Source organism: Antedon mediterranea, chromosome 1, assembly GCF_964355755.1.
Source record: "Antedon mediterranea chromosome 1, ecAntMedi1.1, whole genome shotgun sequence".
In the NCBI taxonomy this organism is placed as follows: Eukaryota; Metazoa; Echinodermata; class Crinoidea; order Comatulida; family Antedonidae; genus Antedon; species Antedon mediterranea.
Genome location: NC_092670.1, coordinates 20,290,187 through 20,312,842, shown reverse-complemented (window position 1 = coordinate 20,312,842; position 22,656 = coordinate 20,290,187). Strand labels below are relative to the sequence as shown.

The 22,656-nt window shown below is 32.0% G+C and overlaps 2 protein-coding genes across 2 annotated transcripts in view; one reads left to right on the top strand and one right to left on the bottom strand.

Annotated features, from left to right (window-relative positions):
- The window catches only part of LOC140061280 (beta-1,3-N-acetylglucosaminyltransferase radical fringe-like), a 29,945-nt gene extending 16,441 nt beyond the window's left edge, over positions 1-13,504 (bottom strand). Inside the window, exons 1-2 of the mRNA XM_072107791.1 lie at positions 12,760-13,504; positions 86-134 (exon numbers count right to left, since the gene is read on the bottom strand). Coding sequence (XP_071963892.1) covers positions 86-134; positions 12,760-13,308 — 598 coding nt within the window. The 5' untranslated portion in view covers positions 13,309-13,504. The remainder of the gene's footprint in view (positions 1-85; positions 135-12,759) is intronic.
- Positions 13,505-19,450: 5,946 nt separating this feature from the next.
- LOC140047778 (intraflagellar transport protein 27 homolog) lies at positions 19,451-22,326 on the top strand. The gene is made up of 7 exons (XM_072092815.1): positions 19,451-19,599; positions 19,792-19,871; positions 20,012-20,071; positions 20,212-20,271; positions 20,411-20,525; positions 21,134-21,243; positions 21,525-22,326. The coding sequence occupies exons 1-7, from the start codon at positions 19,566-19,568 to the stop codon at positions 21,624-21,626; spliced, it is 561 nt and encodes a 186-aa protein (XP_071948916.1). The 5' UTR covers positions 19,451-19,565; the 3' UTR covers positions 21,627-22,326.
- Positions 22,327-22,656: the final 330 nt, after the last annotated feature.

Here is a 22,656-nt window from a genome sequence, read left to right as displayed (position 1 = left end):
GTTTATAATTCACTATGCGTCTGGTATTAATTATTTCATTATTGATTAAAAAATTTAAAAAAATAAAAAATTGTGAAAATCTTACATGCTTTTAATTCATATTCATCATCTTCTTCGTCAGTAAAAATGAAAGTCTGAAAGAAAAAAAATTATATAAAATTTCATAAGATATACATCATCGTAGCCGTATACATACTATCTAACTGGTAATTATTTTGTTTTCCGATATACAGTAAAATCCAAGAGAAAACAAGCTGGGAGGGTTTAAACTTCAAATGTGGTGCTAGGGGCATGCATATCATAACTCTCGTAGATATATACAACATAGATACCAAAGCTTTGAATTATGAATTATATGTAAAAAAACATATTTGTAGGAGCATTGACTAAAAACTATTGTATTGGTAGTCAACCAGGACCGGTGGTTAATGTCAAATCCAGAGGTTCCTAGGACTGTGAAAAGCCAATCAATAGGGGTGAAGCTTAGGGCAAAGAACTCCTGCTGGCTATTATCTTAAAATAACACTGCTGTAATTCACAGAGAAATACTCAAATACTATGATTGAAAAATTGAAATAAGGAAAGTTTATATGGAAAAACACTGAAAGTTCAGATAAAATGTCTTACTTTCTTTATACAAATAGAAAAGCAATTTAAGCAACATTAATGAATTTTCAATTTCTTTGGCAAGTCTAGCGTTTTATTTTATAGTAGGCTACAGTAGGTCGTACAGTATTGTCTTGCCAACACAATAAAACATTTACCCCTTTTAAATTAGCTACCTTTTCGTTATAAAGGCGTAAACACGTCGGCTTTAATTTTAATACTTTAAAAGCTCACTAACAATCCATTGTATCGATTTGTACGGTGCCTGTACATAAATTCATATTCAAATATAGAATACATGCTAATCTGTTAAGCTCAACTCTGATTCAGAAGATAAGAAAATAATCTAATTGGGTGACATGAACTAAAAGTAATATTTATATATTTCCTTCTAAATTTCCATTTTGTTATACATGATTTGGTACTTTAATGGAACCCATACAGTATCTAAATACAATGAATAACAATAAATTAAATATCTTAATCTTAAAATAATCTACTAATCTGATCTAATCTCTTTTTAGAATTGGTTGTATATTGGGTGTCATCAACCTTTTTCTCTTTGATACAACTGTACCATACCTTCCGGGATTCCCTTTAGATCTTGTTGACATATACAGAGTTTGCTAAGCTTGAAATAAAATGAGGGACTGATCTACCGAATCTGTTTTTATTTTGAATGAAATTTCACTTGCAATTATCGATTTGAATCTTTTTTTTGTCTACAGCAGGAAATATAAAAGAAGCCACTGACTGACTAATTGTCTATTATTAACACCACATTTTTCTAAAAACTGAGCGGTAATATTTTCTTTAAGTTTATTTTAGAGGTTTTCTGCATTCTTTCTAATAAAAGTGAAATTAAATGGTAATCCTTTACCCCAGGCCTAGGCAGGTGTGTCTTGTCAGTTGGTAGAGGGCAACAGGGGTTGGACAAGCAGTGCTGGGCTTCCTTGGAAAGGCTAGCAATGCAAATTAACAAAAGATGAAGCAACAAGATTTTCGCATACCATACTCTTTGCATAATTACATATTTATAATTAATGTCAACCTTTAGTGCAACACAGGTTGCAATAATTAGGCTTAACAAAACCTTTCTTTTCACAACATTATAAATTAATAATTTAGGGAAACATATAATTTATTATCATAGGAAGTGAACACATACAGTTTATTGATTTACAGAGCAGCACATTTCAACACCATTTAATTGTGAATAAAGCTCTGTCTACACTATCAATCAAACTAGTTTGACAAAAAAATGTTTGATGTGCCCAAATATGGTAGTGATATGCACAAATATAGTAGTGAGATATGCACAAATAAGGTATATCCATATATGGGCACATCACATCTTTTTTGTCACATGGTAATCTAGACAGAGCTTAGCATCGGGGTAAAAAATAAACCTCCATATTAGGCAAAGTTTGTTGGGTTTATAGCAAATGACAATGGTTAGTTTTACAGAGCAAGTGCGAATCAATTAAAGTAACTCTTGCTTACTCCAATAGTATATGTAATTTGTTCCTGGGTTGTTCGTATTGAAATTTTTATGGTAAGGTAAATCTAAACGAAAAGTTCAATTGCGAAAAATAAGGCATGAAAAACAAGGTTCTACGTACTTTTACATTTCAACATTGTCATTGTTATCTTTTTTGGGGTTAAGTGACTGTACCAATATACTACAATTATCGCAAATTATATACAGTACGAATTATAATACACTAAAGTGTTCTCTGAGGATTAACCCTTTCATACAAAATTCACAAACCCAGTTTATTATAATTTAATATTAATAATAGTAGTAATATTGTTTTTTTTTGTTAAGACATGGAGATGAGAGATTCCAAATGCAACTATTTTGGATTTGCTCTCGGGTATTTTTTGGGCTTACAGTAGGCCTGAGCCTTTCATACTAAATGGTATCCTTAATTTTTGTCTATATACCGTAGGTATCTTTTATACTGTGTACTTGTACTAATTAAATAACTACCGTATGTAAAATTGAAATTCAAAATATCTCTACTATGCAGTAAATCAGGAAATTTTCCTATATTTACTGACATTGTATACCCCCTGTATCTAGGTACAAAACTTAGTGCTTTTATAACAAAATATAGTTTGTACAACCATGGAGTAATACTCCATGGTACAACTGAGGAAAAAAATGCATAGCCTAGAGGGATAATCTGATTTCAAGTGGTTTTTCAAACATGGTAATGGTATTCTTATAAAAGTCAGTTAATGACACCTCTCACCTTTCGTATTTACCTTTGTATAACACACATTTGATGTAAAAATATTGTTAGCTTCACTTGAGTGAAAATATAGAAACCTGATATGTGAAGGGTAGTTTATAATAATACGGATTTATATATTGCTTTTACCTAAAAGTACTTCACATCTAAAAGGACTAATTAAAAGGCTTAAAAAAGCTACAGTTACAGAAAAAACCTGACCTAGTTAGACCAATAGAAAGTTAGTTAAGTTAGGATACATAAGATAAAATTAAAAAAGTTTCACTCAAATTTTGGGAATTTGTCCACTTTTTTCTCAAAAAAAACCCCAAAAAAAACCATGAAAGAATTAAACAATTTTCAATCAAAATTGCGTTCATTCTGAGGTGTGTAAAAAGCAACTAAACTTTTAAACTACTGTATTATCATATAGCTTACTATAATAATAATAGTAAAGCCCTTATGGAATTCTTAAAAAAGCTACAGTTACAGAAAAAACCTGACCTAGTTAGACCAATAGAAAGTTAGTTAAGTTAGGATACATAAGAGAACATTAAAAAAGTTTCACTCAAATTTTGGGAATTTGTCCACTTTTTTCTCAAAAAAAAACCCCAAAAAAAACCATGAAAGAATTAAACAATTTTCAATCAGAATTGCGTTCATTCTGAGGTGTGTAAAAAGCAACTAAACTTTTAAACTACTGTATTATCATATAGCTTACTATAATAATAATAGTAAAGCCCTTATGGAATTCAAAACTAGGATGGTTTAATGTGCTGGAAAAAATGGTTTAATTGTTTAAGGTTTTAAAGCTAAATTCCGAGTTTAACAAGAGCCAGGATGCCCCTTGATGTTAGCTTATTAGAATTAAAAAGTTTAATCTCAGCTGGACATTTTCGAAGATCAAAGTTTTATCATAAATCATGATTAATCTACAGAATAATAATCATCAACTGTACTCAATGAGTCAAGTGTTTTGAGCCTCATTATCTAGGTGGTGTACGCAAACAGGAAGTGTTACTCTTTCCAAAGCCAATTTAAGCTTCATACCCCACAAGCCACTAATCCCAAATTTACAACTTGTACCTGAATTACTACACAAGGTAGAGACTGTACTCAAACTAATCCTTGCTTATTACCTTACTATCGTACAATGTTGAGGTATTGTTATTTTTTTTTAAGGATAACAATTTCAAGAAAATCATTCAGAAGTCAAAAGGTTAATTATAATGTGAAATTAGGTTAGAGAAAGTGAACCGTATTAAAACTAACAACCTACTGTACTTTCGGTTGCAGTCAATGTTTTGTTTAGGCCTGCACTTTTTCAATTATAATTAACTATAGCAGCATGATTTATTTAAGGAAGGAATCAACTTGAAGTAACATTAATATTCTGATTTTGGGTACTGTACACATAAAATTACATTAAAACGGTAAGGTAACTGTACAACATACTGTACTCAATCATTAACATACTGTGTAGACCCTGTACTGTATACTGACTGTAGGCCTACACTTAGGCTGTGTTTATACAACACCCTAAATTTGGACACGTCTTTAATTTTTAGCGTGTTGCACGGCCCGAGGTCAACCCCACAAAAACCTTGCAGTTATACATGAAATCGTAATACCGTGTTATACCGTAGTTCATAATCCTAAGTTTTATATATACTTGCATGCATTATGAATTAATATGAGTTTATATTAAGGATTTTAATAAAGGATGATTTCGTTTAAAATTTAGTTTATTCAATTATTGATTTTTTAAATCTGCTTTTGAAATTAGAAAAAAAATGTTTTAGAATTACGATAAAACTATGCTACATTTTGCCTAATTATGCCAACATTTGATTAGCGTTAATGTTAAGTGCTAAATAGGTTAAAATATGCAAAAAAATCACAATTATTTACTAGATTTGGTCAACATTTTCACAGCACATACTTTTATTTAACGAGAGGTCAAAACAATACCCTGAGGACACTTCCAACACGCCAACAGCAACCGGGAATCCACAAAATTTTAGGATTCAGCCAAGTAGCCTTTTTTGCAATTAAAATCTCATTACACAGAATCTCTTCTCGTAGGCGTGTTGAATATGCGTGTAATAGCGTGTTGTATAAACGCGCCCTTTTACAGTACTTTAGGGATCGGGTCCATTGCAAGGCCCCTTGTATGTTTATAAATGTTCGGCTCAGGGCCGTCCTAAAGCGCAAGTATAATCAGCTGAGAAAACCAAAAAATTTAAACTGAAATGCCATCGGATTTGTAAAGAACTATCAAGTTGAACGAATTGTCAATGCTCTCAACAATATAACTTTCAATACAACTTTGGCATGATTACCACTCTGGTTATAAATATCTGTTATTAAGTATGTTTTAACAAAGAAACAGTATAATCACATACACTTTTTAATGGTTAATGAAAGTGGCGGAGGTCTGGCCAATTTCATTTCTTTGTTGCAGTTCTGTATGGTTAACAATACATGGTACCTGTTAAAAAGTACACAAACTGTTTTTATTAGTAGACATGGGGATGAATGAATTATATTTTGTGTTGCAGTGAAATATGAGCGAGAAAGCTTTTGATAAATTGATGTAATTGAAAATATTCTAGGCGCCACTTAATGTAAACACCCTACCAAAAAAGAAACAGATTGTATAAAACAGCTTTTTATGTGTTCTGAAGGGGCATAAAACATTATACAAACATAAAAATTAATATTGATTGAGTTTTTAACACGATAATTACAGCAGACGTTGACATACAGTTGTGTACTGTTTACAACGAGTAAATTTGTTTGTCATGTCATGATTTTTAATGGTAAAATTTACAGAATAGTAAAGTTAACATTAAACTTTTGCCTTGCATTTATTATAAAAAAAAAATTGGGAAGCAAACATGCAGACTATTAATAACCTTCTTGATAATCTTATCTTGATTGGAAATCAGTTGTGTCCTGTCTCGGCGGTCAACTGGTGACCTCAGGTGGACAAAGATGCAAGAAACACCTGCATTACAGCTGCAAATTGGATTATTGTTCATCTTTACTCAAAATATTTTATTAAATATTATATTAAATTTTGGAAATAAATTTAATTTAAGAAAATTTTGATACCATATCTTTTTTTCTCTAGTAGAATTTGCCTTGCAGAATGAAGACACTGAGGTGTGCTCATTTAAAATAAAAAATATCAAATCTTTCAAAATACAGTAAATAGTGCTCTTTTATTAAAAATATCTACTTTGAGTTTTTGCTCTTCGAGAAGAAAGGCTATTGTTGGTTTATCCAGGTAAACAAAATAGACAGTGCCCTTCTAATATTAATTTATACAGTTAATTGATTTGATTAATTAAAGTACTGTACCTCTGGATATTATATTGTTTTTCTTTACGTTGCTTCATTTTGTAGTTGGTTTATTATTTTAATTGTAGTTTTGCGTCAGGGATAGTTTATTATTGTTGGCTGCTTTTGGGCTTCCTTAAAACCGGGTTCGTTTTTGTATGATAATTTTAGCTTTTTTTTCTCGATTTTTTGACAAAGAAATACAATTTATCAATACTGTATGTACTGTATACAGTAAAGTATGTACAGTATAACCAAGGTAAAGTGTAACTGATGATTGATCTTGAAATCTCTAATTATACATAACTATCAACATAATAAAAAATGTCTGTGAAACTCATTTTGTGCTGTTTACTACAGTAACTGTATACAGTATTCTAATACAGGTCTCCCAATGTTTTGGAATTTGACAATGTGAATTTCATTGACCACTTTTGGAAGAAAAAAAAATCCTTTAAAATTTCCCAATTACATTAGGACTGTTTCCCTTTAAAACGCTTTACTTTCTCACGAATTATCACAGAACTTTTTTTTCTTTAAGAACTTTAACAGAGATCTTCCGTTAAATTTACATTCAATTTAACTGTGTGTGAAGCAGATTTCAAAGCCTTCTCACGCACAAACAGACTGGATGAATAATCATCATTTATTTGGTACATATGTGCAGGAAATAGAACTGCTTGCCATAGTACATTGCAACGTCCGTGTCATACCAAATTACATTGTATTGAAAAATAAAAGTTACTACAGTACTGTATATACAGTATCTAAATTTTGTCCATAAATTATTACACAGTAGAATCTCATATTAAGGGAAAACCTTCAGGACCAAACAAATTGTTCCCTTAATAATAGGGATGTTCCAAAGAAGGGGTTTATAGTTACTGACATACTGTATCTTGTAAAATGTTAAGAAAATAAATGTTTATTGAAATAAAATAAGTGCTATAGAAATTAGAATGCCATTACAAATTTATTAATAGCTACCGTAAATTAACCTTGAAAATTGGCATTTTGTATATGTAAAGTACAAACATGAAAGGGACATGAAAGAGCTCTACACCTCCAGCGGGAAAAATCAATGTGTGAATCCATAAGGAAAACATGTGGATACTCAATTAACTACAAGTTGATCAATTAAACAATCAAAACAGTACAGAAAGCATCATTGTTTTTTATAATACACTTGGGTATCAGAAATATCATTGCATTCATATCACTGTGTTTTAACTGTATAATATATCTACAGTATTTATACTTCTTCATTCATTCACTTCTTTATAACTGTTTATTTTAATTTACAGTATTCTTTCTTTTAACTGGATTGCATTTTCAGTAACGTAGTACTGCTTTTCAAAATGGTCCAGTTACAAGGTTTAAAAAGTAAAGACAAGTTATAAAATATATACAGAAAAAGAAAAGCATACATAATTTGAAAAATATACAGAAAATTTAAAAACAAATTTTCTTTAGTAAAAAGACATTATACATGATTGTGCTAGGGCTTATTTTGACAACTAAAATGAAAAAATTATGATCTACTTTTTGATATCTTTGACAGTGATTACTGTAATATAATATTCTAGCTCCCCCTATTCTCTGTATGCAGACTCCGGTAATATGGTTTAAAAACTAAAATAATTATTTGATAAATTGGCCTCTAAGTTAACTTTTAAAAGTGAATATACAATTTTTTTTTCATTCTAGACAAAAGCAGTCCTTATATAACTTTAATAATCAGAATCTAATTTTGATAGAACATTGGTTATACTGTAGGTGCACCTGCTCCTAGAAAGCGATTGCACCTCTGTCAATGCCAATATCACCCTTTAACATTTGTATAGGTTTTTTGTTAATTGATTAGTGTAGTAAGCTAGTATAAAATTGTTTACATGTTTGAGATGTGTTATCTGTACTCCCACACTGTGCATGTCCTTGTCTTCATTATTGGGGTCCACTTCCTTTTTAGTGTTCCTAATCTGGCGTGCACGTGCCTACGGAAGCAATTGCCATGAATCTCTTGTTGATCTGCTTAGGAAGACGCTAATGAACTAGAGGCGGCATAAGAAACAGGCTTCCTAGGGTGGGTTTTTCTTGGTATATATATTTATTTTTAAACCCACTGTAGCATTTTTATAGCGCCTTTCCAACAATCAAAGTGCTTTATAGACACATTAAGTGAAGAACAATATTTGCGTTTTAATAATAATAATATCTTGGATTTATATACAGTAGCGCCTAATGTTGTGAAACCTCTAAGCGCTGAACATTATTATTAGCAATAGACTCCAAGGAGGTGCTGTATTATTACAGTAGAAGAACTGAAAATAATACATAGGTATATTATTGATGAACTGTTCAATCCAAACAAGAGGCTGATATAAACATGTATTGTTTGTGCTGGAAGAACATTTTTTTTTTCTGGACATAAAAACATAGTTAACATTTATTGCCAGAGAAAACAGGGCCTCTACTGTATAATAATGACATGTCACAAAACTGAACCCTAAATTTTGCAATTCTTAAATTTGTCACAGCTTAAAGATTGCTGACATGTCTATAGGGACCGGAAAGACTGACACTTCAGCACTAAAGAAAACATGTACTCTGGTACAACAAAACACATTTCCTACAGGGAGGATTTGTTCTGCTTATTCTAGAGAAGTTCGGTAAATACCTCAAGTAATGCACCTGCTCAAAACGCATTAATACTTTACTTCTTGAATATCTCACAGCAAGGCTCAATGTCAAAGTTTTATAAACAAAGATTAAATGGCAGTTGTCATTTTCTACAGTACATCATTACGATACGTTAAAATTAAAAGATTTTACATAGATGCTACAGTGTGTTAAAACGTTGATGAAAAGCTTGTTTTTTCCTTAAAACCAAATCTAGTATTCTTAAAAAAAACACAATGTGTACTGTAAGCAATATATAAGAAAAGAGACAGTAGTTACAGGGATGAAGAGCAGGGAAAGCGTTCAAAACAGAATCCTGCAATTAGCCACTGGTTCCTTTTAAACAGTGTTTGTTTAATCAGGGAGTTGATAATAACAACTGCCTGGTTTAATGTAGTACCCTACTGTGTACCACCAGACTAGAAACCAAAGCTGAAAAGCTCTGAAAATGATTTCCAGTTTTACACTCAGTTATGAATTGCTAAAAAAAGTACAGATATAATACATCATCCATGTAACAGATGATATATCACAGGTTTTTATTCAACATTTATTAATACCCAAAGGAAATGAGAAATTACTCAGACCTACAATAGCTGTTAAGCTCTATGGTACAGTATGTTTAATATTGGAGGATACTGTATTGTGTTTAGTTAGTACATTTTATACATGTATCTGTATAACAAAGGAAAATAAATATATGATTTGTACTACTGTAGATTGAATATTACGACTTCATTAAATCAATAATTGGTTACATACATTTATACAAAATACAGTACATGCAGTACTGTACATGTGGTCCCTGTGCTGTACACTAGTCAAATTAAGGCCCTGTTCAGACCCATGGCGTTAGACCGTTTTAGCGTACAACGTTACTAGCAAGGTCACGTTACAAACCGCAGAGAAAAAAACGAGGTGTTCAGACCCATAGCGTACGATTATCGTTACAACGGAAGTACGTCATTCAGGTTGTTTCTAGTTGCATATTCATGTGCTCTTACCCACGTGTTTTCATCATTATTTCCACTGATAGGCCTAGATCTCAGCCCTACAATTATGACAAAATTTGCCGTAAATAAAACATACCTCAGCATTTATTTAAGAAAAATATAGTAAAGCCAAATTTCTGTTTCTATTGTTTTTATTTTGTAGTAAAAAACATTTTCCCCAGGCTCTTGTGTTACGAAAATAAAGCAGGCCTCCTAATGATGAAGAAAAAATTGATTGTGATTAGTCTATCCAGTCCAGTCAAAAATATATATTCCCACCCAGTCCAGTCGGTTGCTAATAACCCTTAACTTGCTAATAAAAGGGACCCAGCTCTCTTGTTTGTTTACTGAATTTTTTAGGAGTTAGGGGGTTTTCAGCATTAAACTTGTCCAGTCTAGTCTGCCTTGTATGAATGAGTGACTTGATGTCCCACGCTAGTTTTTAGCTTGAATGAAATGCGTGAATGGCTCTCTAGGCCTAGCTAGGCCTAAAAGCGGATGGGATCGTAGTCCCTATGTTTAAATACAAGATGCATGTATTTAGTCATTTGTTTGAAAATATAATGGTAATCAGTTGATAGTAGTTTGTAGCCTTTGTAACAGTTGTATTTGTAGTGTAGTTAGGCCTTATTTATTCTGCCCTTTTTATTATTGAAATCCATCTCACACATTGACGATACAAGATGTCAGCCTAGGTCAAATCTTGTTTCGCGTCATAACAGGAAACGTTCTGATTGGATACAACGTTGACTTACAGTAGCGTCGTACGCTAAAACGGTACTATCAACCGTTTTCCACTACAACGCTACAACCGTTGTACGACGCGTTGTACGCTAATCCCCAACTGTTCAGACACACATTCTTTTAGCGTCGTACGCTAAAACGGTCTAACGCCATGGGTCTGAACAGGGCCTGAAATTAGCACAGTCTGTAGGTAACAGGACGATTCGGCCCTGAGACGATTTGGCCTGGGACTATTCGGCCCTGAGACAATCCGGCACACTTAATTTTATCGGCTTTGATATGCATTTTATAAGCATAAAATAAGCTTTTTTCCCCAAAATTTATTTTCAGAGAGACTATGGGGTAGTACTACTAGGGATAAAGATGCAATAAAGCAAACATTTTTAAAACATTGTCGAAAATGAAAATTTTTTAGTCACGTGAACGACGTAGACAAGATACGGCCTCTGTGGGCCGCTTGGCGAATGCACAAAATAAACAAGGTTTTCGAAGTAATAAATTGAATATAAAATTACGTTTATTTAGTAATTTATTATATATATTATATCAACATTGTCAATATCAATAAAATACGGATTGTTAAACACCTTTAAAAACTTGATAAATACCCAAAAAAATGAATATGAATTTGGTCTAAAGTGGGATGTTTCATCCTAGAACCCTGTCTGTAGTGCATTTATATACAGTATATGTTTGTTACATTCAAAATGTAAATATTGTACATAAAGTTAAGCTCTGTCTACACTATCAAACTAGTTTGATATGCCCAAATATGGTAATGATATTCTTAAATAGAGTAGTGATATGACATCATGTCCATTTTTGTACAGTGTACTGTAGATAGAGCTTTATGTACACAGTAGAATCATCCATCATTGGGACAAATGAACAAGGGGCAATCCTATTATTATGTTTTGACACTACAGCCAACATTTTGTTGAGTTTGATTTGAAACTACTGAAATTTGAAAAATACTAGAAATGGTCCTTATTCTTCCTCAATGATTAAACCATGGAGGTTATTAAACCTTGTAACTATTATAACAGATGTTCAGAATAAATAACAATTTATTGTTTGTTTGGAATATATAATTGTACACGGAGTTACATAAACAAACTGGTATGTAAACAGTTGATTATGGACACTGTTACTATGTACAGTATAGTTTCATTTTTTCTGATGCATTATAATTATTAATTACTGTATTCAAAATAAACATGAAACAATGCAGTCAATATTGCAGAATAACAAATTAATTACAGTAGTGAATTGGCATGCTTCCCCAGAAATAAAGAGTTACACTTTATAAATAAAATTAAGAGCTTTATACTATACAACAATTTAATAAGTATGCAATTACTGTATGTACTGGCTTACTGTGAAAGTTTAAAAAAAATGAAAATATTAAGTTATTGTTAGTCTTATTTAAAAAAAAATGAAACAACAGCTTTACTGTATACTGTGTTACTGTAATAATTAAATAAGTCTGCAATTATTATATGTACTGCCCTACTGAAAGTTGTAAACAAATGAAAATATTGAGTTATTGAAAATTTAAACAAGATTTAAACAAGAATTGAAACCAAAGATGAGATTTACACATACATTTCTGAATTTGCTCCTAACTTGCGGAAAATCACTTCATATTAAAAATGCATTATTTTTTTTTTAAAGTGCAGAAAGAAAAACAAAAAATAGACTTCTTTATGGTTGACACAATATCAAAATCCGACAAAAATAAACCTAAGAACCGGAAATTGTTTTGATTCAGCAAGTCACTTGTCACGGTGCCGTCTCATTGAGTCATTGTTGTGGTCCCGGCGTTAAGCAGGTCGTGCTTTTGTTGGTAATTAATATACGGAAAATAGAACAGCATGGATACTTGAAGATAAACATACTTAAACGTGTTGCCGCTCATTATTCAATTTATTGACCATATTCCATTCAACAATATTTATATTATTTTATGAAAAGAATGATATTGTAGGAATTGATTTTTAAGACCTTCCTTTTATTTATCATTTTACCAATTAAAAATGTAGGTAAGGGTGTAGAGGAATCATAAAAATGGTGATATAACGAGGTGAATACACCAGACTTTTTAATTTCTTTAGTTTCTTCTCATAAAAACTTTTAAAAATTAGTACGTAACTTACCTCTTCTTTTGCTTGCTTGACCCATGTTTGCAGAAGAATGTCAAGACGTTCACGATGATACCTCTCTGTTGTTTTCATACCAATAAATATATCGGACAATTGAGTATTTCTAAAGTTAGTATTGCTCTCAAACAATGTCAAGTTTACAGGTAAAACCGTGTTTCTAACCTCAGTTTTCACTTCATCTTTTGGTTGTTGAAGGCTTAATTCTTTATTTCTCTGAAAGTCTATCCTATCTTTCTTATTATCAATAAACGCTGAATCCGATATGAAATTACGTTCGATATTTAGTCCTACACGTTCCTGGTTGCCATAGCCTATCGACTTATTCCGCTCTAGTTGCATAATACTTTGAATAACTCGATCTTTACGCCCGGTTGAACGGCCCGGAGTCTCTTTGGTCTTGTCCCAACTGCGTTCACCACGATCTAAACCGGGCCTAGCATCCGAAGATAAGATCGTCTGCTTAGAAAAGAAATGTACAGTAGTTATATATAGAGCCGTTATAATTACGCTCAATTGTACAGCCTTCTTTACACTCATTCGCATCTTGAAAGTAAGTTGCCCACATTTGGGCCTTAATGGATGTTTACATCAGGCTAGCTTTCCGACAAGTGTAAACTTAAATCTTATACCAGTCTTCGATCACCACCGCCATCACTTTTTTCCCTACCAAGATCAAAATGTGGGGGCGCATTTCATTTTTACAAAAGTGGGCGTATCATTTTGCATTATTAGATTTACATCCCTTAAATTTAAGCCTTTTTTTTGCTTCTTTTTCCATTATTCCACTTAGGCCTATAAAAACTTAAATAAATTCCAATATGCTGTAAATGCAATACACTGTAGGTGAGAATTAAAGTTGCTCAACTTAGTGATGGAACTTAGTTTAAGAGGGCGCTATTAAACTAATTGTTGCTTGGATACATTACGCCACCTCCCCGTCCTACCCACTTTATTATTTTTTTAAGTTGCACTAAGACTATTGAAACATTGACAAAAATTAGGGCACGGACAACATTATTTTTCATATATTGTTAATTTCATTTATCACATCCAGAAACATTTGAATTCAAAACAATATTGTGCACATCATGTTTATATCATGACATGTATATTTATGACAGGTATTTATACAAAAAATGTTTAGTCGCACATTTTAGTGATGCAATTATGGCAAAATACCGTAGTATTATAATTATGTTTATATTAGGTGTGAACATATTATTATATTTAGTGCAATGAGTAAATAACACATGCAATGGTATCATATCTCCCCTTTTCTAACGGATCTCGATCCTACCCTACATACCTATCCACATATATTTATACCTGGCCTATACTTACATACTGTCTATACTTGCATACCTGGCCCTATATATTACCTACCTGGCCTACTTACATACTGTCTATACTTACAATACCTGGCCTACCCACTACAAAGAAAGGGGAAGCCTAACAGGAAAGTAGGACGGTAAATAAGAGAGTTAGATACAATTACATGAAAGCCAACATTACACAAAAATATAACCAAAATTAAATTGAAGGAGAAAGTTATTAATGAAAGGTATATATTAATGAATATGATGACAATTCCACCAGAAAATGATAATGAAAGTATTTATCATAATTGCATCACTGAACGCTCTCTGCGTTGTGTCCACTTCTACGTTGCTCAAATACCGTTCCATTTCTGGGTTGTCCACTTCTGGGTTGGTTGTCCACTTCCGAATTGTCTTGTGATGCTGACCATGCACGAACTGAAACAAATTCAAGCAAACGTTTTAACTTACACAAGCAGGATGGCCTTCTAAATTAACCCAAAATAATACATGTTCATATACCAGTCTCCTCGTCCAACAACTCCAGATTCCTTAATGTTCTAAATTAGAGCTTGTATGTATTGCCGTTGTCGTCCTCCTCCCCTAGGTTTGGCTCATCAGTAGTGGTCATGTAGTAAAAAAACATCACCGGCCATCGTGGTAGATTGTGGTAGCTTTGACACACGTTGATATCCTCTCTAAAGATAAATAAAAACCGTTTTGTTTAATATGTTATGGACTTAATACTTGAATTGGTCCAGGATATTGCATTTACTGGTTAATTTTGAGCGACCGATTTAGGAGATATGCAAAGAGGGATATGGAAGATTTATAAAGATAAATACCAGCACTTACCTTGATACCCTAAGGATCACCTGTATTTTAAATTAAAGAGTTTGTAAAATCGTAAAAGCGCGGATCTGAACGCGCTATACTCACTGTACTTTGCCGATTAATTTATGACGGTGTTATTACTTCAGTTGACATAAGTTCACCAATCTGAAAAAATAAAGACAAAATACAAATAGTAAATTGTTTTAATAGTGCGTGTATACATACCTTTACATTATTTTACTGTTGTTACCTTACGTTGAATATCGATCCAGGTTCATCAGCAAATCTGTAAAAGTTGAAAATTGTTAATATCTATAGGCCTATTCTTTTCTTTTTTTCTGTAGGCTTATATACGCTACACTTTTACAAAATAATACCTTTTACAAAGTCCTACCTTGATTGACCGTTGTTACCTTACGAAGGCGGTTGATCAATAAGTCGCCAATCTAATAATAATTTAAAAAACGAGTTTCGCAACACTTTAGTGTATTTTTATTTTATTCAAAATATAACATACCGTCGCATATTATCTGATTACGATTGTTTGCTCTGACATCGGTTCACAAATTGTTAATAGTTAATATACTTTTTTTTGTCCCTGTTTTTATACATACCTTGGTGTACCGTTACCTCTACGACGACTGCGTTGTTAAATCAGTCGCAAATCTATTCAAATATAAAGAACTATAATATAGTTCTGGTAGTTTCTACAGTAGTTAATGTATTAAAAAGTGGATACGTACCGACGTACATCTCAGGGCGGAATTCGATTGTGTGACCTCTATTTGACATCACGGATCTGCAAAAATTTAAAAAAGAAAACGTGTTAATATATTACGTTACCAGTTCTTGATCCTGGATGTACGTACCTTTATGTGCTTTTGCCACATTTAGCTTCAATGTCAATGAAATATTATGTAGGCCTCCTACAATGAACGCGCGTCACTTTTCTGAACTGAAACAACAATTGATTTAGTAGAAAAGATGAAATAGTAATGTTAATGGTTACTAAATAATTATTAAATTAGGTAACAGTAAACAAATTAGAATTGCATAGAAAAAAAGCTAATCGGTAGGCCTACACAAAAAAATAATATTAAATTGTTAAATTAGTTGAAAGTAAATCTGACAATTAGTGTAGAAAAAAGATAATGGTTATCAAATAATAGATTTGTTATCAGTGAATTTCAGAGGGAACGGAAGCCATTTCAAATAATTACCAAGTTGCTGTTTTTACGCAGATCCAATATAAGATAACAATATAGTACGTCTACCGTTGCCCGCTTTTATTGGAACTCAAAAATGCAATGCGAAAGATATGGCATGGTTAAGTTCACCGCTTTTTTTAAATACATATTCAGGCTCTGGGACTCTCATTTAAAAATATTGTCTCCACCATTGAACCATGACACGTCGTTTGAGTTTCATAGTTCTGAAAGAAAAGTTTAACTATAGTTTTATCAAACTTTGAGATAAAACGTTATAATTGGTTCGTCCATATATTTCAGGGAAGAGTACGGTAAGGCTGGTTGATTAACATTAAATTCATATGGCTTTGCATGCGTAATGCGGCTGACTTTTCGGGAGTGTGTCCACTCTTTTCTCAATTCTTTCTAGTATCAAGTAGGCCCTACGTGCTTTTTAAAAATAACGTTATGATCATTCCAGTAGATTTCTGAAAGAATAAGAAATTAATATTAGTACCCTTAAAATAATATATATTATAATATTTAGTAAATTGTATAGATTCATAAATTCATTACAAAATATTTATAAATATATAAAATAATAAAAACATGGCAAAGAAAAATAAGATATATGTGACCCGATCTGGCAAAACCCTACTTTTGTCGGAAATATTCATTTTGTATTTTTTTATATATTTGGATTATTTGAATCATAAGCTTTGCAATGGTGTTTATTTCATAAAAATTGAGTAAATATTTAAAAAGTTATTATATTTTAAAAACTTACAAATCATTCAATTAGTTTACGAGAAAATCGCGTTTGAAGTTTGCAATGAAATTCTTTTTGATACGCGCTGAAAATTCACTCCGTAGCAACGCGCTATTTTGGTCTAAGGTACAATGACGTCATTCCAGGAAGTGTGTGCGATATAGCAGCAGCGTGGACACTATGGTCAATTTGACTGATTTCAGACGCCGTTTTAACCTATTTAGTCACTCGAATTAACTATTTTGCACTATTGAAAAGCAGCATTATAACTACCAAGCTAATGTTAACTGGTTTCGGAAGTGTTTACGATATCAACGGCAAAAAACCAAGCAGGCCTAGGCCTAGGTGCGCCTATTCAGATTTTCGCCGTCATCGCCTGTACTGTATTAAGACCTACTGATGATGGGTGTTCATCAGGCCGTGTATGGCAGCGGTGCATCGACACGGGGGCTAGCGTTAGTCTAGACAAGTTAGGCGCCTTGCAGAGTCACAGCTAATTGCAAGCTAACATTACACTGTATTGACGATAACATTTGTTTTTTTTATAACGTGGAAGATTCGCTGTGATGTTTGGGCTTGAATCCAATGATTTAAAAAAACATTTAATATGAAAGGAATGGACAATAAATTAAATAAATAATTAAGAGCCGATTGGATATATAAAATGTATAAATAAAACTATTGACAATAATATAAAGCTAGGCCCAGTAGTAGTAGGCCTACAACCATAATAAAATTAGGCCTAAGGGCCTACTAGCCCAAAAAAATATAGAAAATACAATTGAATTTATGACGTGAATTGTTTTTGACTTGTCTATTTTACTATGGAATAAACAAATACACACTACAGCTATTGCAGAACACTTTACTTTGAATATTAAAATCGTTTTTATTCAAATTTACGACATGCTGTGTGTAAAATAAAAATAACCTCACAAAAATGTAAACAACTTTTTATTTCCGCGCGTAGAGCGTATAACATCTAGCGCGTTGACCAATAACGTTTGTTATTGCGATGATGCGCCATAGCAACACACGCAGTTCGCTGTTCCAGAAACTTCGAAGAACCGAATTTTCTGAAATGATGTCATAGTAAATCAAAGTTTTCATTGGTTCCTTCTTTAAACTCCGCCCTAAAACTTCCATATTTGGAATGTCAAATGGATGAGCTTTATTTTGATGTGTGACCTTTCAACATTGTGCAGCGAACTGGCGATCAAAATGTCGTAAAACTCGGCAACTTTCAACTGAATTTACGCAAAATTTTAGCGTAGATCGTGAATAAATTGTTAGGCTTGAGGAAAATACATGTTTTTAAAACTCTCTTTTTTCATAATTTTAGTTAAATTTCGGGAGTTTAAATCAGGTAGACGTATTCTTAGATAGAGAAATATTTCGAAAATGCAAAAACATGTAATCTGCCAGGGTAGTCGATTTGGACGTATTTTGACTGATTACGTGAATTTTGAATTGCCGACAAAGAGAGGGTTTTGCCAGATCGGGTCACATATAATTAAAAATCTGCAAGATAAAAGTAAAAATATTATCTTCAATATCTGAAAGAATAAAAATAGCTTTGATTAACCTGAAAAAAAATTAATATTAATAGACAAAAATCATAAGTTGAGGGGTGTAGGCCCACAGAAGACAGTTTATTAAATATTAGTTAGCACCAGTATTGTCACGTGGACAAGTTAGTTGATCTCTCCACTACATTTGATCAACATAACGGCACACGCACAGAATAAAATGTCTCAGAAGAGACGAGATGTGGACATTATTTCTTACAGTTGCGGATTTACGTACGGTGGCGTAATATAAAACATATTCAATTCGTGTCCGAATGACACATTTATCTTTACATTAAATGTATAATAGTATCATTAGTGTAAGAATACCTAATGTTCTACTTACGTCCAACTGTAAACCCATAATTCAGTCGCATGACAGGCACACAACAACAGAAATGACGCAGACGCGTAGGCCTACTTTGAATGGAATTTAATGAAATTGCAGCACAATTAAAACAATGCCGGACTTCAGCAATCTGATTGGATCAATCGTTGATGATGAATATTAATTCGTGGCCACCTGTACTCATTGTTTTTTTGCTACTTGAGGCCAGTTGCCTGATTACTTTATATTGCCTGACGTAGGGCCTACATGCGGCATATAGTCCCTGTTTTTCTATAATATACCAAATAACATAACAAATTAATGATTATGTATGAGGTAGTATGTAATTATTCTAAACCTCAAACAAAGACTGCATTTGTTTGTCATTACGAATTTATTAATTCAATTCTTACTTCAAAATTTGCAGCTTTTAATTAATATAAATTATCCATATAAATAATAATTAATATAAGTTAATATTCATATTTAATTAGATAAAACTCGATAAATAAACCAATGATTTCAAATGTTTTATAACCTTGATAAATGATAGTTATATAATACAGTGTAAAACTAAAACTACGTATTTTAAAATATCAAAGTTGCTGTACGTACAGTTCACCTCTGTCAATCATTAGACAAAGCACGCCCTCAATTTGTAAATCGCCAAGCAGAAGACGCGAGATAATAAACATACCATTCGATTCAGAAACTGTCAACACAACATTTAGTTTTAATTTTGAAATTTAAGCACCTCTTTGGCTATATAAAAACGAACGGAAGAGTTTGTTTGTTGCAATGGTAGTCTTAAGAGCTAAATGTGTCGTTGTAGGTTGGTATAATAATTCACTATATAAAGATATTATTTATTTTTCCTAGGCCCTAGCTGGTTAGTCTGTGGCTGCGATGATCGTTGCGGCCACAGTTGGTTGGTTTGACTTAGATTTACCGGATATTCTATAAGTTTAGGGCCTAGCCTAAACTGAATGTGCATTAACATGTTTTAAAACTTTTTTTTATTTAGGAAATTCAACTGTTGGAAAAAGTGCATTGACTCAAATATTCCACAGTGATGGCAGCCACTTTCCAAAAGCATATTCAATGGTAAACCAAGAATAAGATGATGATTATTAATATCATATTTGTTTTTTACACTTACACAGTATGTTTTTGTTTCTGTATTTATGTTTGTTATAATATAATAATTCAGTTTCTATGTAATCACGCATGCTATCTTCTTTTAGACAATTGGTGTTGAACTTTGTGTAAAGACAGTGAACATTCCAGACACAAATGACTCTGTGGTAAGGACATTCATTTTACTTAAATGATCCATCATTAACCTAGTGCATTTTTATTTTTATTTGGCATTAAATAACCAGTACATTATAACATATGAAAGGTGTAATGTTAATAAATTGTCTTTTTTAAATGTTTAATACAGGAACTGTTTCTCTATGATTCAGCTGGAAAAGAGACATTTTCTGATTATGTTCAAGAGTTTGTAAGTACAGTAGATTGATCACCCTTGGGTGGGGGAGGGGGTGATTAAAGTTAAAGTAAGCATCAGTTATAATTGTGTTCAAGAGGCCTCCACAACCAGTATAGTACATTAAACAATAATTTCTTTGCATCTTGTACAGTGGGATCAACCATCTGTAGCCATTGCTGTCTTTGATGTCACCAATGCAGAATCTTTCAAAAGTTGCAATAAATGGCTGGAAAGAGTGAAAGCTGCAGCCAATCAAGATATTCCAGGTTGGTTAACATTTTATTTTTTATAAATTTATTTCGAAACCAAAACCAACCGCAAAAAGAATTTGCCAATAACAGGTTAACATTCAAAAACAAAAAGGGATACAAATACTATGAACAAATGCCTAAATAATAAACATTATAATAAGGTATCATTTGACTATTATAATAAACTTAAAATCTTAAATAAGAATACCAAATTAATCAACGAAGCATATGAGCTTGTTTTTTTTCAAAACATGTAATTATTGGGCTGGTTGATATCCCTCTATCGACAATTAAATCTACACACATCAAGATAGAACATATGTTTATTTTATTGTTTTTATATGATGTATTGTGTGTTCCTCAATTTTTTAATGTTATTTTATGCTCTCTTTTTTAAACATTTCAAATATTTTAAGTACCTTTTAAAAATGTAAAAAATTGTCACACTTCAGTTTTTCTGTGAAGAGGATTTGAATAAATATACCATTATGAATGTTATTGATTGCCGTCTGAACCTAGAATTGAATGTGGAATGACATCACAATTTTCCCTGATGAATTAACATGACATAACTAGATTCCCTATTATGAGTGTTTATGTTTCAATGACTCTTATTCTTACAGCTGTTTTAGTCGGAAACAAGATAGATTTAGAAGGACGACGAAATGTTGGTTCCAACACTGCAGAGGAATATGCTGCCAAGAAAGACATCCAATATTTTGAATGTTCTGCAGTAAGTTAGCAGATTAATTTGTCGTAAGCTCTGTCTACACTATCAAACTAGTTTGAAAAAAGAAAGTGTGATATGCCCAAATATGGTAGTGATATATCCAAATATGGTAGGGATATGACATCATCATGTCCATATATGGACACATCATATTTTTTTTGTCACATAATAGCTTATAAGAGTATACCAGCATTTTACTTTCTTGATAAACTATTTTCCATTACATTGAAAAGCTCTTCATTGTTCGAAGCATTTTAACGATTGATTGATTTTTTTTCTTACAGAAAGAGCAAAAAAACGTAGAAGCTCCATTCTACTACATTGCAAACGAGTTCTACCATTTATACCAGAGCAAACTGGAGATAATGAAGTCCTTAGCAGAGTGAACCAATAGCATATTGCAAAATAGATTTATCAAAATTCCTTCATATATCTGTATAAACTTTTAACCTGTATATGACAAATGATTATGATTGATGAAGAACAACACCCAAAATATTTTAAATTAATGAATGTGTCTCTTTAGATGTTTTCTGTTTTTCTCTCTCTCTTGTTATTTTTATTAAGTTAACCACAGCCTTGTAGAACACCTTTGAGGTGACACAAGCTTTTTTTTTATACACATCCAACAACGAGTAACTCGTCAATTACACGATGCATAAATTATTTCATAAATCTATCGTGCTTATAAACTAAGTTTCATTTGAGGCTTTTGGAGTGGAGTTAAAAAAGTTGTGAGTTACGACCCTGGCACTAGGTCAGGATTGAACTTTGGAATTGGAAGGCAAGACGTTGAAGTTACAGCTCCACTAAAATAAAGTATTATTTATTTACGTTAAAATAAAGTACAGTATTTAATATTATTATTTTATCTAAGACTACTGTTACCTCAAGTCTTGGTCCCTCTACTTTACTAAATAATTTTTTTCTATTTGTTTTATAATAGTAATATTTAATTCCGTCCAGCAACCCTAGTGAGTATGAAAATACCCCAAATATTCCAAACAATTTTCTTTTTAAAAGAGATTGCAAAAATGTTTGTTATAAACTTTTTAATATTGTGTGTATATTTTGAAATAAATTATTCTGTACTTTAAAAAAGGAAATGCTCTCTTTTATTTTGATACAAACACTACCTATGATTTACATTATACAAGACACAAAAAACAGATAGGCCTACAGTGAGCTACAAATGTATTCTTTTTAAAACGAGACAATCTAATTCAATGTTGTTTTTTTTAAACCAACGTTTCAATATTTTTTTTTAATAGAGGAAGAAGTATTTAGCTTTTATTTCTTATCATAATAAATAATGATGATGTTCTTGTATTTTATTTTACCCAAGTTACAGTACTGTATATTTTTGTATTGAATACTTAGTTCGCAAACTTAAGAAAAATAGAGGGCAGTATACTA

Bases quoted from the DNA above. Each gene is read 5' to 3' on its own strand.
- LOC140047778 (XM_072092815.1), top strand. From the start codon at position 19,566: ATGGTAGTCTTAAGAGCTAAATGTGTCGTTGTAG. The intron at 19,600-19,791 runs GTTGGTATAATA...TTTTTTATTTAG, and splicing joins AGCTAAATGTGTCGTTGTAG to GAAATTCAACTGTTGGAAAA. The intron at 19,872-20,011 runs GTAAACCAAGAA...ATCTTCTTTTAG, and splicing joins TTCCAAAAGCATATTCAATG to ACAATTGGTGTTGAACTTTG.